We start from the raw sequence: 18,588 nt of genomic DNA, 5'->3' as shown, positions 1-18,588 counted from the left end.
TGTGCACCCATGCATGTATCTGTCCTGGGGCTTGAACTCAAGGTCTGGACATTGTTCTTGAGCTTTTTTGGTCAAGACTGGTGCTTTATCATCTGAGCCATAGCTTTACTTTAAAACCTCAAGGACTTTTCTGCCTGGTCTGGCTTTGAACCACAATCCTCAGATCTCCATTTCCTGAATAGCTAGGATTACAAGCATGAGCCACCAGCACCTGGCTTCGGCAGTTTGTAAAGTCCACACACACCTTAACTTAGCCAGGAAGGTCTCAGTCCGGCTGTCTAATCAGCTCAACCCTAGCAGTGGCATGGGGCCTTTGGTGGTTGCAATTTGCTACCAGGTCTGAGACTATCCTGGGCATCAACTGTCACACAGCCTCCCAGCTGTTTTCTAGCCTTTGATCCCCAGTGCCTATCTCTTGCCCTGTTTCACAGATGACTAACTGATCAATAGTCCCAAGTCCAGCTCGGGAAGCTTCAAGGGCTGTCAGGTGGCCAGAATAAAGCTGGCCCCTTTCATGTCCTTTCTCTGCTCCTCTGTGAGGTCCGGGACTCCAGCTAAAATGGACCAGCTGTTTGTTCCTCCTAGTCCCAGGCTGTTCCCCTGTCAGGGGTATCTGAGGAGATCCCCAATCACTTCCGCTTTCTCCACTGCTGCTCCCAGAAGTGGGGTGATTGTCACCCCACTCCCTTGGGCAGTTACCTCTGGGCCCACTGACTCCAGACCATGGGCCACGCACACATGGCCTGACAGGTGCTCCCAGCAGGCTTGTTGGGCCGCTGTTGACAGCTGCCTCCTGGTCTGGGCGCCCCTCAGGTGTGGCTTCATTCATCTCCATGTTCCCAGCACTTGGAACTCAGCCAAATTTCCAGTCATCACTCAGTAAGTGTGGGGAGGGAACAGGCAGTGGATGACTGTTTACAAGGAGACTTTCTCCTCCCCACTGAGGTGGCTCCCACTTCTTTGAGAGCTATCCACAGGTGTCGTGGGCCTCTGCAGGCCACCAGACCACACTTGGAAGCAGTTTTCTGCCCTGTGCTCCATACCAGCATGTTGGAGAGGGCATAGACTTGTGCTTAGCTTCTGTGGGACCCACATGTGTGCCAGGGAAGAAATAGCAGCTTGTCAATCTTGAGTGAGGTCCCTCCTCTTCCTTTGTCACAGCTTCCTGCCAAAAAATCCAGTCAAGTGGCCCTGGTGCCCTATGGGGCATGTGTATCCCAGAACTTAAGGGGTTCTCCTCATGATATCTGCCAGCTCTCAATGGCCTGTTAATCTCAGTGGAAAAGTGGTGACTTGACTCTTCACTTCTTGCTCATTTGTCAAGCCTTTCCTTCCCTTTCTGGAAGTTTCTGTCCTGCCCAGGCCTGGGGGCCAATTCTCTGGCCCAGGAGGCAGGTTGGGCCTCTGTCTACTGCTGCCCAGAAGCCAGCCAATGAAGCTTCTGGTACTAGGCTTCTGTGGGGTTTATTCAAGCAGCAAGGTCATTGCAAGGAGAAAGACCAGTGGAGCTGGGCACCGAGGCTCACGCCTGTAATGCTAGCCACTCAGGAGGCTGAGAGCTGAGGATCACAGATCAAAGCTAGCCTAGGCACGAAAGACTGAGATACTTTTATCTCCAATTAACCATTAGAAAAGCAGAAGTGGCGCAGAGGCTCAAGGGGTAGGGTAGTAGCCTTGAGCTAAAGAGCTCAGGGACTGTGCTCAGGCCGAGTCCAAGCCCCAGGACCTACAAAAACAAAACAAAACAACAACGAAATCAAAACGATGATCACAAAGGTGGGCTCTGCCTCCCGCCAAGTACCAATGGCCATTGCTTTAAGAGATACTAAGGTCCTTACTTGGCTGAGGAACTTACAGCATCCTTTCTTTGGACTGGCAGGAATGGCTAGGCTTCTCTCATGGGGAAGACAAGGGATATCACTTGGGGAGGCTTAGCCATGAACTCAGCCCAGACCAGAGGAAGGAAAGGGGAACCTGGAGCCACTCGATAGGCTGTACTCCTGGGCTCTCCTTCAATCCATTCCATGTCCAGCCTTACAGAAGCTTCTGAGAACCTGCCTCCATCACCCTGGCTAGGAAGTCAGAATTGGGGATCCAAGTAGAGCCTCCCCCCATCCCGCTTTTTTTTTTTTTTTTGCCATTTCAACCTTTGTTTCTGTTTTTTTTTTTTTTTTTTTCTCCAGTACTAGGCATTGAACTTAGGGTCTTTAGCATGTCATGTCATGTAGATGTTCTATCCTTTGAGTCACACCCCTACTTTTAATTCCTTTTGCTAATTGGCCTCCAATTCTAATCCTCCTCCATGGTCTCTGCCTGCCAGGGAGCTAGAATGACAGGTGTGCCTCACTATGCCTAGATCGTTTTAACCATTTTATTTATTTATTTTTTAATTTTTATTTTTATTGTATAGAGGGGAAAATCTAGATTTTTTTTAATGTATGTGGTTCTCAGGAATCGGACCCAGGTTTTCATGCATGTTAGGCAAGCACTCTACCACTAGGCCAAACTCCTGGCCATTCTAACCATTTTTAAGCACACAGTCCAGTGGGAATAAGTATATTCCAATATCACGCAATCATGACCATTATTTATTTATTTTTATTAAAGAATTTATTAACATTGATTTTTACGTCATATTTCAAATGACAAGTTTAACAAACAAGTGTTCAAGAAGGAAATCTCTATATACAATCACTGGCACTTAGTTTTTAGAACTTAATCAAAATTAGGCTAAGGGTTTGTATGTCATAGATACATATTAGTTTATGAAATAAAACATTATGTCTATAGACCATTATTTATTTATTGAATTTTTCCATTATCCAAACAAAAACTGTATATTCTTCCCCTCTCTGCAACCCCTCGTCACCTCTGCTCTATGTCTGTCTTTATGCATTTGCCTAGTCTAGATAGTTCACATTAATAGAATCATATTTTATTTATTTATTTATTTTTTGCCAGTCCTGGGCTTGAGCTCAGGGCCTGAGCACTGTCCTTGGACTTTCTTAAGGCCAGAGCTCTACCACTTGAGCTTCAGCACCATTTCCAGCTTTTTTCTATGTATGTGGTACCAAGGAATCGAACCCAGGTCTTCGTGAATGCTAGGCAAACACTCTACCACTAGGCCAAACTCCCAGTCCAGAATCATATATTTTTATTTTTATGTCTGGTTTATTCCATGCAAAGCTTATCTATATTGTAAAGTGATAGCATTTTCTTTTCATTGTTACTGACTATTCCACCACTTTTGCATCTGTTATTTGAAGACAGGAATAGGGCTGGTTTACCCTCAATTCTGTGCTAATTCTGAGTTTAAGAGTTTGGGGTTTTTGTTTGTTTGTTTGTTTGTTTCATGGTACTGGAGTTTGAACTCAGGGCTTCATCCTTGCTAGGTAGGAGTTCTACTGCTTGAACCAAACTGCCAGCCCTGTGTTTAACCTTTTGAGAAATGAGTCCTCCTCCTCCTCCTCCTCCTCCTTCTTCTTCGCTAGTCCTGAGGCTTGAACTCGTGCTTGGGCACTGTGCACTTTTTGCTCAAGGCTAGCACTCTGCCAGTTGAGCCATAGGACCACTTCTGGCTTTTTCTAGGGAGGGCTTTGTGTAAGCTAGGCAAGCACTCTACCACTAGACCACCACACTTCCTGCCCCACCTATAAGATTCTTATTTGCAATGAATCACCAAAAACACAGGAAGAAAAGCTGTAGTTCAAGGGCTAGAAAGCTAACCTTGGGCAAAAAGTTCAGGAACCACACCTAGGTGCTGAGTTCAAGTCCTAGGATTGGCACAAAACAAAAACCCAAAAAGCCTGCCAGCACTCAAAAAAAAAAAAAAATCTAACAAGCAACACTCTGAGCTAAGTGACTTGTGAGTCCACTCCGGCTTCTAAGATCCCGTATTAGGAGGTCCTAAGCTAAAAGCACAAAGCCTGGGCCCTGGTTGGCTGGGTAAAGTATGATGACATGGCGAAGCTCCTGCCAAACCTGGCTAGCCTACCTTGAGTGGGGACTTGCTATGGGTCTCCATCCCTCACCTGTAAGGGCTTGGTGTAGATCAGCTAGGCTGGTGTGGGTCCCTGGATATTAACTGAGAAAGTCACTTGCCTGGTGTGGTAGACGACAATAATCCCAGCACTCTGAAGGAGGATGAAAAGTTGAAGGCCAGCCTAGGCTCCAGATGGAGACACTGTCTCAAAATCCAAGGACTTAGAGGGGCAGCTCAGTAGTAGAACACTTACTTCCTAGCATATGCAAAAACTTAGATTTAATCCCCAGAACTGCAACATAAATAAGTAAATGCATGCTTGTTCCACCCTGGGCATTCTGGCCACTGGTGTTGTCAGGAATAGGAGGAGGGGGGCTGTATTTCACCCTTTAGCATGGAGGACTCGAGCAGCCTGTGGCTTTACTAGCACCTGACTGCCTGGGTCTATGTCGGGTCTAGCGTGGCTGTGGGTGGTTGGAGTTGAGGATGAGCTGTTCCCAGAGGGGAAGATGGCCGGGCAAGGCAGGAGCAGGAACTGAGTATAATTAGCCCCGGGTCCAGCTGGGAAGGTCTGGCAGGACCTTCTGCCCTCCCCCTCACCAGCTGCCCGGTGGACCCCTACCTCCCCTGGGAGCTTGGCTTCATCTCAGATCCCAATCCGAGGAACTTCCTCAGCGGAACCGAGGAGTCTTGTCCTGTGTGGGGGTGGAACCTCCGGATGCCTGAAGCCTGAGGAGCACAGGGTACGTGACCCGCTCTTCGGAAAAATGTTTCTTGATGCCTTACCTGGAGCACAAACAAGTACTTGCCATGTACCTGGCCCTGTGTCAGGCCAAGTGCACTGGTGTGTATGTGGTTGGAGTCCTTGCACATCCAGCCAGGTGGCAATGGAGGAAAAAAAAAATCTATGGAGCACTGTGATGAGTTGGGGTAAATCAATGCGAAGAATCACAGAGGGAGAAGAGGCTACTTGAAGCTTAGAGCTCCTAGGAGTCTTTGGGGGTGGAAGGGCCCCAGGAATCTGGCTCTGAAGGGGAGTGAGGCACTCACCTGGGGGTGTGAGCTGTGGACAGGAGCTCTAGTGAAGGGTGCCGCATGTGCAAATGCCAAGGGGTGAAACAGCTGGGTCAAAGCACATCTAGGGGCCGGGAGTTTGGCTTGCCTAGCATACACGAAGACCCAGGTTTGATTCCTTGGTACCACATACATAGAAAAGCCAGAAGTGGTGCTGTGGCTCAAGTGGTAGAGCTCTAGCCTTGAGAAAAATCCAGGGACAGTGCTCAGGCCCTAAGTTCAAGCCCCATGACTGGAAAAAAAGAAAAAAGCAAATCTAATCACAGGGACAGTCACATTCTAGTGATGCCCCTCCCAGGAAAGGGGAGCTTCAATACCAGGGGCAAGAGATGGGAGTTACATTGATGTCAGATGTGGTCTGCGTGTGTGGGTAGGAGCTCAGGTCAGGGCCACCAGGCATGTTTGGGGAGGGTTCCAGTCTGCTGAAATGAATCCCACAGCCACAGCCTCATTAGCCCCAATGCCAGCCCACGGCACCGAGTCTCTCATTCTCATCCCCTACAGCACTTGTTAATGACTGGCAGGATGTCCAGATCGGAGCTGAAACCTTTGAGTGCAGCATCCTGGACACGTCCTTGTGCTCTTGCCCTTTCTGTTATCTCACACACCCAGCCAGATCACAGATGGCTTTGTTCAGCCACTCTGTTGGGATGAAGCTTCCAGGAGAGGGACCTGGACTCTAGCTGGAGCATCCTTACTAGTGGGAAAGGCTTTGAAAATTCTTTCTTACTGGGGACTGAAGGTTGGTGACAAGGCAGGGACAGAATGCTGGAGACAGCCCTGAAACACGTGGTACCAGAAGGGACTACCATTCTTTGTGGGTTTCCTATGTGCTTAAGCACAGGTTTCTACTCTTCATGCCTCCCACCAGTTTCCTGATGAGGAAACTGAGGCATGGAGAGGTTAAAGAACGTGTTCAGTTCTGTGGCTTTGAAATGGCAAGTGCGAGGTGGGGCAGGAACCTGGGGTTCTTGGTATACAAGTTATGGGGCCTGGGCAGCAGGAAGGAAGCAGGGTTTGGAGGGAGGAGAGATCTTAACGCAGCCCTTGCATTTGTTGGGTGGTGCCATTCCAAGCCGTCTCCACTGAACACTCACTGGGGACTGCAGGGCTGTGGGGCAGCTGGCAGGATACTTCTGGATGGATGTGGTGATTCAACTGCAGTCCTGTACATCCAGGCAGGTTTACCTAGCTTCCTGGCCTCATTTTCCTCATCTCTGAAATGGGATGGCAAATGTTGCTAAGGCCAAGCTCTAATCTCTAGTGGAGGAAAGGTGGCATTCTAGAAAGTTCTGTACATAGAGGAACCTGACAGCAATAACTCCCTAGAGAGACTGAGACAACCTCCTGATTAAGCTTGCATCATTTTGGGACAGAGGTTTGGGACAGTGCCATGATGGCATCTGTCACAAGTATATGTGGTGTGTGTGTGTGTGTGTGTGTGTGTGACAATTGTAAGTAGGAACATGCACTCACACATGTACAAGTTCTTTGTTTTTCTTTTTCTCCAAGAGAGATGGGGTCAAAGCAGCCTCTGCTGCCTTGGGACGTTTAGGTTTGGGTTCCTTCCTATGAATTGCCAGAAGTCACCATATGGTGCTGGAATCCAGTTGACCAGATAGAGCCTTCCATGCCCATCAGGAATACTGGGCCCAGAGCCTGGGAAGGACTTGATTTGTGCCTCAAATTCCGTCTTCGTGGTGCAAGGTCCTTTTCACTGCATCACATTGTCCCCAAAGTCCCCGTGAGAGGTCTGCCTATCCCTGTCCTGCAAGCTAGATGAGTTCATGTTAGGGGGTGGCAGAGTTCATTGTGCTCCCCAGGAAGTCAAATGGCTCCTCAGAGTCCACCATCCCGTCCCTCCTCACCTGCTCGTGAAGAAGTGCCAAGCTGTGTGCTTCGAGCTCCTGGTGCCATCTCCTTCTGTCTGTCCACAGGTCCCTGGCCCTGGGCCAGCAGTACACGTCTCTGGGCTCACAGCCCCTGCTCTGTGGCTCCATCCCAGGCCTGGTCCCCAAGCAACTTCGCTTCTGCCGCAATTACATCGAGATCATGCCCAGTGTGGCTGAGGGTGTGAAGTTGGGCATCCAGGAATGCCAGCACCAGTTCCGGGGTCGCCGCTGGAACTGCACCACCATCGATGACAGCCTGGCCATTTTTGGGCCCGTCCTGGACAAAGGTACTGCCCATGCTGGGAAGGGTGGGAGTGGGCTGCTGAGAAGAGGGGAGGTGATGGGAGGACATGGGGACCTTATGTTGTTCTACTCTGAGAGGCTTGGAACCCAGGACACTCCAGGATGGCTTCTGACCAGGTGTTTGGGGTCCTGGGATCTGAGCCCAAATACCAAGGAGCCCACTAGGTCCCTTCAGTGAGATTTTTTTCTTTTTCTTTTTTGCCAGTCCTGGGCTTGGGCTCAGGGTCTGAGCACTCAAGGCTAGAGCTCTACCACTTGAGCCTCAGCACCACTTCCGGCTCTTTTCTATGTATGTGGGGTACCGAGGTATGGAACCCTGGTCTTCGTGCATGCTAGGCAAGCACTCTACCGCTAGGCCAAACTCCCGGCCCGATCTTTTGCTTTTGCAGTGGGTATTTGTGAGAATTCCCCAAAGCTGCGTCAAGGGTTATGCAAATATGCGGAGGGGGTGGATAGGACCCTGCAAGGTGCTGCTGGCATTGCTCCGAAAATGCATCGTGAGTCTCATGATCACAAGATGGTCATGCTTACCAATCAGTGGGGCAAGCTGGCCTCTGGGTCACTTCCAGCCACCTTGCGCTGACTTCGAGCACGGGGTGGAGAGGGCAGGGATGCGAAAGCAGGTGCTCCCGCCAAGATTTTGAAACTGTCGCGTTCTGGAAGAGGACGAACTACTCTTCCAGGAAAAGGTATTTCGTGTCCAGGAATTCAGTGGCCCCTCCCTCCTTTTAGAAGAAGTGACTGGAGTTGGCATTTACTGCCAGGAAAGAAAGGATCCGCTGGGTCAAGCAGCAAGGAGTTGGGGACGGTGTGTGTGTGTGTGTGGAGGGGGGTGGTCCGCTACCACCATGGTACCCCCCCTCTTTTACCTGGGGTGCTTAGGATCCTTCGACCCACTTTGGAGGAATGGGCATTAGCAAATCAATGAATGCTGATTCTGTTTAGGCTTCCATTACCAGGGCTAATTATTCCTTGTTTATATAAAAGGTTTGGCCCCTAATGGGGGCCAAGCGGCAGAGGCAGGCTTAGAACATACTCTACCGAGTCCCCGTCTCTGCCTTCCGGAACTCCACCTCCGGCCAGGTAGCGCTTAACCAAAGGGCCTGGCGTCCCCACCGGCTCCCTTCCACCAGAGTTCCCTTCGGACCGGCAGCTAATTCTGCCCCAGGCCTTCGCCCCTAAATGGCAGCAAGGCAGATTGTGTTGGGGATGGTGGTGGTGGTGGCAGAAAGTGTGGGTCCGAGACCCAGAAAGTGAGGACGTGGGTCCGGGAAAGGCCCCCCCGCTGGCTGGCGGGGAACCTGGGGCCCGAACCCGCGGCCGTCCCGCGTCTGCATCCCCGCCTTGGGCCGGCCCGCGGGAGCTGGCTCGGTGGGCACCCGCCGCAGTGGGCGCAGCGGGGCGCGGGGAGGTGGCACCCAGACACACCGGGCTCGGGACGGCGCTCTCGGGCGGAGCCTTCCGGGAGGGCGTGGGTGGGTGGGTGGAAGGGGCGAGCCGAGCCCGGGGTCCCCCGTTGGTCCCCCACGGCTGGCCCAGGACGCGAGCGCCGCCCCCTGCCGCGCTCCCGGCCCGCGCCCGCTGCGCCCCGCGCCATTCACACGCCCTCCGCAGCCCGGCGCGGCGCGGGGCGGGGGCCGGCGGCCCAGTGGGGGTGCGCGGCCCGGCGCCGGGGCTGGGGGCGCGGCCCGGCCGCGGGAGCCGCCCGTTGCTACGCCGTAGCGGCCGGCCTGGCGGCCCGGGTCCGGCGGCCGCATTATGCGGGTAATGCGGTGTGACACCGCGGGAACAAAGGCGGATTGAGTGGCCCAGCGGGCCCCGCCGGACGGGGACCGGCACAGCGGGGCTGGGAGCGCCGCTCCCAGGCTAATCCCCGCCCCGCCCCCGCCGCCCCCGCCGCCCCCGCCCCCGGGAGCTGGGAACCGAGAAAGCGCGGCCGCCGGAAGCTAAGCGCCCGCCCGCGAGCTGGGGCTCCCTCCCTCCTGGGTCCCCGGGGCCGACAGCCTGGGCTTGCTGAGGACCTGGGGCCGGGACCCACCGTGGGAGCCCGGGCCACCGGGATGCGCAGGCCCGGCTCCCCGCCAGCCAGGGCTGGGCCCCCGCTGTGCAGGTGGCGCGGAGGCTGTGCTATTAGCTACCAGGGCCCGGGAGCCGGAGCCCAGGAAGGCAGGGGCTGTCCTGGCTGTCAGGTCCTCCCGGAGTCGCCACCTGTGCGAAGTTGCACGTCCTCTTAAGGCCTTTGCCTTTGTTATGATAAAAAAAAGGTGATGCACGGAGGGGTTACACCAATATAAGTCAGGTAATCAGTACTTTTTTTTTTTGGACAATGGCATCCCGTCCTGCATTATCTCCGTTTTTCCCTCCCGTCCCCGCCCACAAGTTGTACAATATAGTTCATTTTCAACCAAGTGTCCCGTGAGTACTGCATCCGTTCATCCTCTCACCCTCCCCAAGACAGATAAATGAACAAACAAGACAAAACGAAAATAAAAACCTCTTGTTTCCATTTCCTGGAGTTCATTTCTATAAATATTATTTTATATGATCAGATGCACATTAGCACGGGCACCTTTGTGTCTACCTGGGGTTTTGAAGGTCATTTGGAATAAAGCACAAGACACGGAGTGTGGGGGGGGTCTCTGGTGCATACCCCACATTCGGAGTTGGCTTTCCTAAGAAGGTTTGAGACACCAGAGAATCTCCCTATCTTCCAGATTGTGGGGAGAGCCTGCATCCTGGCCATTTGGGGCAGAATTAGGCCTCAGTACAAAGCCCCAGCTTGGACCAAGAGGTTCACAGAAAGGGGAGACACAGAGCCGGGAATGCAACCCCTACTTTTCTGGTACCGAAGTGCCAGTGGTAGAGAGCACGTATACCCGATTCAGAGACAGGGTAATAGAGGCTCGGAAGAGGAAGGATTTTGTCCAAGCACACAGAGTGTGTGTATGTGGGGGGAGGGGGGTTATGGATTAAAAGAAGGGTTAAGGCTGCAGATTCCTACCACCCCCTGGGAAATGTCTGCCCTAGCTCTTCAGCAACCTGCCAGAGCAGCCAGGCCTACTCTGGTTTATAACAGGGGCTGTTCTGCCCTGTAGCGGCCTGTGGGGGCCCAGACTTCAATTTGCTCATCATTCAAGTGGGCATATCCGCCTGGCTCCTCCCTCCCCTCCTCAGGCTGGTGGGCTCTGGATCTTTTCCCTCCTCTCCTCCTCCTAGTTGGGGAGGTGTAGGCAGGATTGGTGTGTCCCAGGCCCTGGTGTGAGCACTGTCTCCCTACATCCTTCCCCACAGCCACCCGAGAGTCAGCCTTCGTGCATGCCATTGCCTCAGCGGGCGTGGCCTTCGCAGTCACCCGCTCCTGCGCCGAGGGGACCTCTACCATCTGCGGCTGCGACTCCCATCACAAGGGGCCCCCAGGTGAAGGCTGGAAGTGGGGCGGTTGCAGCGAGGACGCAGACTTTGGGGTGCTGGTATCCCGGGAATTTGCAGATGCTCGTGAAAACAGACCGGATGCGCGCTCAGCCATGAACAAGCACAACAATGAGGCAGGCCGCACGGTGAGCTGGGCCTCTGGGCTCCTTTTGCCCTGGGTCAGGCTTGGCTCCCATCCACCCCTCATAGTCCCTCCTCTGTCCAATCTGTTTCATCCTTGGGCTATTCTTGATCTCTGTAGGGAGTGAATCTGTCTGTAGTTGGGGGGGGGGGGGGCTGGCACGCTTAGCCCATCTTGCGTGTACCTTGGTTATGTAGATATAAAGTCGTGAAATCTTCAGGGCCTGGCTGAGAATTCAGTCTCCACTCTTTCTAATGTTTGTGGAACCATAGCTAACTACCTAAGCTCCCAGCCTGAATGTTGTCCATCTGTAAAATGGGAATTATGCTCTTCATTTCCTACCATTAGAGAAATGATATTCTCCCCCCAGTCCTGGGACTCAAACTCTGGTCCTGGGCATTGTCCATGGCTCCTTTTGCTCAAGACTAGCACTCTACCACTTGAGCCACAGGGCAACTTCTGGCTTTTTCTGTAATTAATTGGACAGGAGTCTTGTGGGCTTTTCTGCCCGGGCTAGCTTTAAACCGGGATCCTGAGATCTCAGCCTCCTGAGTAGCTAGAATTACAGGGCTGAGCTGCCTGCACCTGGCTAAGGGCCACCACTCTTTAGATCCTTCCTGCCTGTCCCTGTCTGTTCTTTTTCTGCTGCAGAATTGGGGTAGAAAAGGCAGGAGAGGTGAAAGGGAGTGGGGCAGCAGAGTGGGGAGGTGACTCCAACAGGGCTCAGCCAGCTTTTGCTCCTCTTTGCAGACCATCCTGGACCACATGCACCTGAAATGTAAATGCCATGGGCTGTCGGGCAGCTGTGAGGTGAAGACCTGCTGGTGGGCACAGCCTGACTTCCGTGCCATCGGTGACTTCCTCAAGGACAAGTATGACAGTGCCTCAGAGATGGTGGTGGAGAAGCACCGGGAATCTAGAGGCTGGGTGGAGACTCTCCGGGCCAAGTATGCTCTCTTCAAGCCGCCCACGGAACGGGACTTGGTCTACTATGAAAATTCCCCTAACTTCTGTGAGCCCAACCCAGAGACCGGCTCCTTTGGCACCAGGGACCGGACTTGCAATGTCACCTCCCATGGTATCGATGGCTGCGATCTGCTCTGCTGTGGCCGAGGCCACAACACGAGGACGGAGAAGCGCAAGGAGAAATGCCACTGCATCTTTCACTGGTGCTGCTATGTCAGCTGCCAGGAATGCATCCGCATCTATGACGTGCACACGTGCAAGTAGGGAGCCAGGTAGGGCCAGGAGCGAAGCAGGGAACAGGCCGACCATCTTCTCTGCCCACCCTATATCTAAGCTACCCAAGCCACACAAGTTGTCCTAGCTAAAAGGAAGCCAGGGCTTTCCAGGTTTTGATGAGACTAGTTCTTGAGGCAGTAGCTTGGCGGATTACAGCACCAAGCACAGATAATAACCAACTAAGTGCACATTAACCAGGGCAGTTCGTGAAAATTCTTAACCCACTAGTATATGAGGAGCCAGATCAGAGTTTTGCAGGGCGCCTGGCCATTACTGTTGTAAATTTGTGTAATTAGAAGAAATACCACTTCTTCTCTCTTTTTTTTTCATTTCTTTCTTCTTGTCCTGGGGCTTGAACTCAGTATCTATGCTCTGTCTCTGAACCTTTTTGCTTAAGGCTAGCATTCTACCATTTAAGTCACACCTCCACTTTGGCTTTTTGGTGGTTAATAGAAGACAAGAATCTCATGGACTTTCTTATCTAGACTGGCTTCTAACCATGATTCTCAGATATCAGCTTCCTGAATAGCTAGGATTAGAGGTGTGAGCCACTGGCACCTGGCTGACTTCTCCCTCGTCTGGGGCCCCTGTTTTCTTAGTCAATGAAGGGGGTTAAAAATCTGCTGGGGGGGGGGTGGGCAGAAAAGTCTTTTTTACCCAGGGGCAGATTTATTTTGTATCTACCTTGAACTCAGAAGACACAAACAAATCCTTGAATCTCAGGGAGGTGGGTGGAGGAAGCCGTGGGTAAGCCAGTTTCCTGACAGATCTGAACTTTGGGTGGAGTGTGACACTCTCACCAAATTTATAGATGGTGATGGGGAGGAGGAAGGATTCAAGTTCAGAGACCCGGTGATGAGTAACCAAGGGATCAAAGGCTGCATCATTACAGCCCAAGCTTCCCAGAGGTGGCCTGCATGGGAGGTGCTGTGTTCTAGTCCATAGGACCCTAGGAGAAGTTGACCTAGACCTGGATTGGTTCAGGAGCCTAAAGGCACGGCACCCTTTCTCCCCTCTCCCCTAAGAAAGGGGTTTGGTAGGCAGAAGTATGAACATGGGTTTGGGAATTTGGTCCAGCCTTGGTTCTAATTCCATGACCCAGACAAGCTGTTCCTAGACCCTCTTCTTCTTCCTTACCTGTCACCCTCCCCAGTGGTGGGTGCTAGGAGCAGCACATGAAGGAACACTGGGGAAGGATTAGGGAGAAACATCCTGATCTCCACCATGTGAAGCTGGGAGTAGCTTTTACTGAAAATGACCCTTTTCACAGTTTATTTAGGAAACCTCTGGCCTGGCAGGTAGCCATGACCTTTCTCCATGTCAGGATGTACTAGTGTGGGGCAGGGGAGAGACCAGAGGTGGGAGAACACCATCCCTTGCCAGCGGTTGAGATTTGGACTGCCCCAGATTCCTCATCTGTGCAGTAAGATTTTGTTTGTTTTTGTCAATCTTGGGGCTTGAACTCCTGAGTTCAAGCCTGGATATTATCCCTGAGCTTCTTTTGCTCAAGACCAGCTCTTTACCACTTGAGCTACAGTTCCACTTCCAGCCATTTTGGCAGTATGTTGGAAATACAAGTCTCATAACATCACTGCCTGGGCTGGCTTTGAACTGTGAACCTCAGCCTAGCTTCTTGAGTAGCTAGGATTACAGGTGTGAGCCACTGGTGCTTTGCTGTGTAGTAGGGTTTTTTTAAATGTAATTTTAAATTGTTATTATGTAGGGAATGTACAGAGTGGTGACAGTTACATAAGTCAGGTAAAGAACACGTTTGCTTCTGTGGTAATTTTTATTTTTTGAACTCTGGGCCTGGGCATTGTCCCTGAGCTCTTCAGCTCAAGGTTACTGCCCTACCCTTGAGCCACAGTGCCACTTCCAGCTTTCTAGTGCTTAATTGGAGATAAGAGTCTTATGGACTCCCATGCCCAGGATGGTTTTGAACCACAATCCTCAGATCTCAGCCTCCTGAATAGCTAGGATTACAAGCTTGAGCCACCGGTGTTGAGCCCTGTGATAATTCCCCCTCCCGCCCTGAAGCTGGAGTTAGCAGAAGTTTGAATGAACAAATACAGGCAAATATTTTTCCAAATATAGCTATGAATAGAAAGTGTGACAGGCCCCACGGAGTGAGGGCATATTGTGGGCACTGCAAAGAGACAACATCACTCCTCTCCCAGCTTCATATATTGCTTTTCAAAAGGGCAGGAGAAATGTCAGCAAGTAGAATTCACGGATCAACTGTGGTACCTCAAAATAGAAGAAAGTTAGAAAACTAGTGGTCATGCCTTCCTCTGTTGTTCACTAAGGCTAAAGGCAACTGGATGTCACCAACATCAAGGGAAACAGATCTGGCCCATCTGAGAAATGGCTGTGTGACCATAGAGTTTAGAATATTACATTGGTAGTGCCAAGGAGTCCATTTGTTCAGCCTGCCCACTTTGCAGATGGGCATTCTGGGTTAGTGGTAGAGGCAACACAGCCTCTTAGAGACCACAGGGATAGCACCCACACCCACCAGTGCCAGCAGTGTACAGATACAGACTGTTCCTACCCCATGGGCAGCAGAGGTCTGCCTGGTAGGGAAGGACATGCTGGGTTGGCTGTCTGTGTTCTGAAAAGGAAGAATTAAGGGCATGGCTTGGTGATAGAACATTGCCTAGCATATGTACAAAACTCTAAGTTTAATCCCCACCATTACAGAAAGAAAAAGAAAAAAAAATCAACCTTCTTTTCACCACATTTCTGAAACAATTGGTGTTTGCCCAGTGTTATGCAAAGTGCTACACACACATGGTCTCAAGTTCATAGCCCTAAGCCCTCCTCTATAGGTGCTCTGGAGTCCATACTCCAGAGCAACCAGTGTTCTGCCTTTTCCATACATACTCAACTTACTGTGCATCTGGGAAGCTCTTTGCCTCTCCAAGCCCTGGTTTCCATCCTTTGTGAACTGAAGGCTAATGACAGTCAGGTCCCACAGGGCCATCCCCGGAACCAGACACCATATATAAAGGACCTGGCCCAAGATCCAGTGCTTATGGACTAAGTCAAGATTTCTAGGGCCAGTGGGACTAAGAACTATTCTCCTGGGCCTGAGGCCTGGTCTGGAGCCATGGACCCAAGATTAGCTGAGACCCAGTCAGTTCTGTCCTTTCTTCCACATGACTATATTGCTAATGGGGCCCTGAGAGATAAACTGGCAGAGATGCAGGAGATGGCTTTTCTCTTGGCTATTCTGTGGGTCTCTGCCAGTGCAGGCAGAAAAAGGAGCTGCAAGTAGGCCAGGTGCCCTCTACGCCCTCTAGGGAGACTCTATCTCAATGGCTTTGTCTAAGAGGGCCAGCATCCTGCCAGGTCCTTCCTTTCTGAGCTTTTCAGCTCAAGGCTACCACCTACCCTACCTCTTGAGCCACAGCCCCACTCTGTTTTTTTTCCAGTGGTTAATTGGAGATAAATGTCTCACTGACTTCAGTGCCAGGGCTGGCTTTGAACCACGATCCTCAGATCTTGGCCTCCTGAGTAGCTAGGATTACAGGCATGAGCCACTGCACCCCTGCCAGGTCCTTTCTATTTGTGACAAACACCTTTTCCATCACTTGTGGTTTTGTCTACTGTCTCTAGTTAACCACTGATCTGGTACTTTCCAAGTACCAGAGTTATTCTTCATCATTCCTGTTACAAAGGCTCTGGACAAGTCACATGGCCTGGCTGACTTAAAAGTCCTGGGTCTCCCATAACTTCCATGTGGGAGGTGATCTTGCTGTACTTCTATCAGTCTCTGTAAGGGTTTTACACTGGTTCTGTCAGTAGTCAGAGCTAGAGATCCTTTGGAGATGGTCTTGTGTCTGAAATCCAGTGAGATAGGACTGAATAGATGAGAAAACATATCCAGTGGGCCTCCCTGAGGAAGGAATGATTCATTAGTTACCAAGATGCCCTTCCACAGGAGTCCACACAGGGCTGAGGTCTGGCCAGTGGCTGCTAGGTTTCTCCCTGTGTGTATACAGTGAGTTCATGTACTAGGGTGGTTACTTACTCCAGAACTCCTGCTGCCCGAGGCCCTCAGCTGGAAGTGGGGAGCAGGGATTTGTGTAGACCTTTCTTCCCATAGATCATCTCACCCTCTGAAGTTAAGAGAGTGTGAAGCCAGCTGGCCCCATGGCTGCTAAGTGCAAGAGAAGGGAGTGAGGTCTGCGACAACATTGATCCCCAAATGGGTGATTTCCCCCTGCAAGAGGAATTCCGTTTCTGATTTTCTTTTTTCTTATTTGTTTTCCCAAAGGGCACTGGGAAGGGGTAAAGTGTGCAGCTGGGCAGCTGCACTGAAGTCCCATGGGAAGCAGGACCAAGGGCTGAGCCAGCCCTTGGCACTGGTCAGCAAGGAGCTCAGACTGTTGCCAGCTGCTGCACGTGGTAAATGACCTGGACCCCGCTGTCCTCCGACAGGCGGCGCTCCTCCTCTCGTCTTATGTTTCTCACCTTGCTCTGGATGGTGTGTGGCTTTTTACAGAGGGGTTTTCTTTTTAGTTCTCCAGGGTCTGGTGGGAACAGACCCAAAGCTTACCTTTGCACATGTTAAAGAAAATAAAATGAAAAAAAAATACAGAAAAAATTCTACTCCAACAGAATAGGCTGGCCTAATGTGAGCTCTTGGGCCTGGCTGTAAAAGATGTTAGCATGGGCAAGAGTCTGTCTTTTGCCCATGACATTCCAAGATGCCTGTGAACTTTCCTTTTCTCCCCCATCTCTTCCCATACAGATCAGATACACGTTCTCATTCTGACAAAAGCCATAGGTACAGCTGGGATGAGGTGATGGGGAGGTTCCAGGTGGAGGAGGATTTGGGGTCTTGAACTAGGGGCTCTGGGTAGCCTGCAAAGAGCAGCTGAGCTCTCTATCTCATTTTTCTCTATAACCCTATTCTGCGTGAGGCAAGTCAGATCTCAAAATCCTTTTCTACCCCATTACTGCAGTGTGTGTGTGTGTGTGTGTGTGTGTGTGTGTGTGTGTGAGAGAGAGAGAGAGAGAGAGAGAGAGAGAGAGAGACAGAGACAGAGACAGAGACAGAGAGACAGAGAGAGAGACAGAGACAGAGAGACAGAGAGAGAGAGACAGAGAGAGAGACAGAGAGAGAGAGGCAGAGGCAGAGGCATTGGCATTGTAAATAGGTTAGGTTTGGGGCCAGTCTTCTCTCACTCCAATGGCTGCTACAAAACAAAGCAGTGGCTTTGGAAGGGGGTGACTGTATCCTTCTCAGCCCTGTGCACCTGCACAATCTCCATGGAAACAATCCCAGGTAAGGCAGTTGAATTCCTGGCTGATCACCTTAGTATAAATTAGACAGAGTGAATGAATGAGTAGCAACCCATTGCTACAAGTCTGTGTGAGAATTAGTTCAGTGTCTGCTCCAATGAGGTCTGGTCTTTGTGAACCCTTTCTCCCCTGTGGCCTGGGGGAAGAAACAGACAGGCACTTTAAAAAAAAATATGGCTTCTTTTCCCCTCACCTGTATTTGAGATAGCCTCGATCCTTGCAGCTCTCAAGGACTGGATTAAGTGATCAAAGCAAGCATGCAGTAGCATGGTCCTGGGTTAAAATAGCTCTCAGTTCAGCTCAGAAGGCACCCTGTTCTTGGAGGAGGGGGTGGTAGCCTACGGGAGCCAGTCAGATGGGTACAGGTGGGATAGATGGCATATATCATCTAAATCAGTCTGTCTGAAGGAGACTTGGAGGAGATGCAATGGGAATAGAGTGGAACCAACATTTGTCTCCCCCCTCCACTTCTGTTTTGGGGGTCTACCTAAACCTGATCTAAGATACCAGGCCACTGGTGGCAAGCCAGTGATCTGGGAACCTGCTTTCATTCTGAAACCTCTGGCCAGAAGTCCTATGGAAAAATAGACACCCAACCCCTCCACTGGGTCCAAAGTGCTCCCTCCTTCCATCTTACCTTAGACTGACAAGTTTTAAATCACATCAACCCGATAAATGCTTGCTTTATGTGAGAATACTTCAGCAGAATGGATACAAATTTTGTAAGTCTTTTCATATCATCTATGTATTCTATATTAAAGTCATGTTTCTGGGGCATATTCAAGTAGCTGACAAGTAATTATTTAATAATAGTGCATTGTAATTATTCTCGCTGTAGTCAGGTGATAGTAACCAACGGAAATTTCCTACCAACCTGCTGCATCCAAAGTTTTGTAAAAAGTTGTAGAAGTTGTTGATCTTTTTGATTTTATATTCAAAAAGTCTCTTTTTATAAATATTATTTATTATACAATGTATATACCTTTGAGTTAACTAAGATTATATATTATATAAATATATATATATTTGGAGAAAATCTATTTCATCATGCAGTTTTCTGTTAAGTCATTAAAGAGAAGGTAAACAAACCTGAAATGGATACATTGTACCATGTGTGGGGTTGGCAGACATGCTTTAGGAGGTCAAGAATGTCTGATTATGAATGTGATGGCCTCCGTGAATTAAATGACCAAATGAAAGCAACTTCCTCCGTTCTCTCAACAAGATCATCT

The 18,588-nt window shown here is 50.7% G+C and overlaps 1 protein-coding gene across 1 annotated transcript in view; it reads left to right on the top strand.

The window, feature by feature from the left end:
- Wnt3 (Wnt family member 3) overlaps positions 1-17,108 on the top strand; it is a 42,622-nt gene extending 25,514 nt beyond the window's left edge. The window contains exons 2-5 of the mRNA XM_090351623.1: positions 6,994-7,235; positions 10,543-10,808; positions 11,555-12,042; positions 16,326-17,108. Coding sequence (XP_090207749.1) covers positions 6,994-7,235; positions 10,543-10,808; positions 11,555-12,034 — 988 coding nt within the window. The 3' untranslated portion in view covers positions 12,035-12,042; positions 16,326-17,108. The remainder of the gene's footprint in view (positions 1-6,993; positions 7,236-10,542; positions 10,809-11,554; positions 12,043-16,325) is intronic.
- Positions 17,109-18,588: the final 1,480 nt, after the last annotated feature.

The sequence above is a fragment of the Megascapheus bottae genome, chromosome 17 (assembly GCF_031878675.1).
Source record: "Megascapheus bottae isolate mThoBot1 chromosome 17, mThoBot2.hap1, whole genome shotgun sequence".
Lineage (NCBI taxonomy): Eukaryota > Metazoa > Chordata > Mammalia > Rodentia > Geomyidae > Megascapheus > Megascapheus bottae.
Note: the sequence above shows the minus strand (reverse complement) of the source record. Positions and strands in the feature narration are given on the sequence as shown.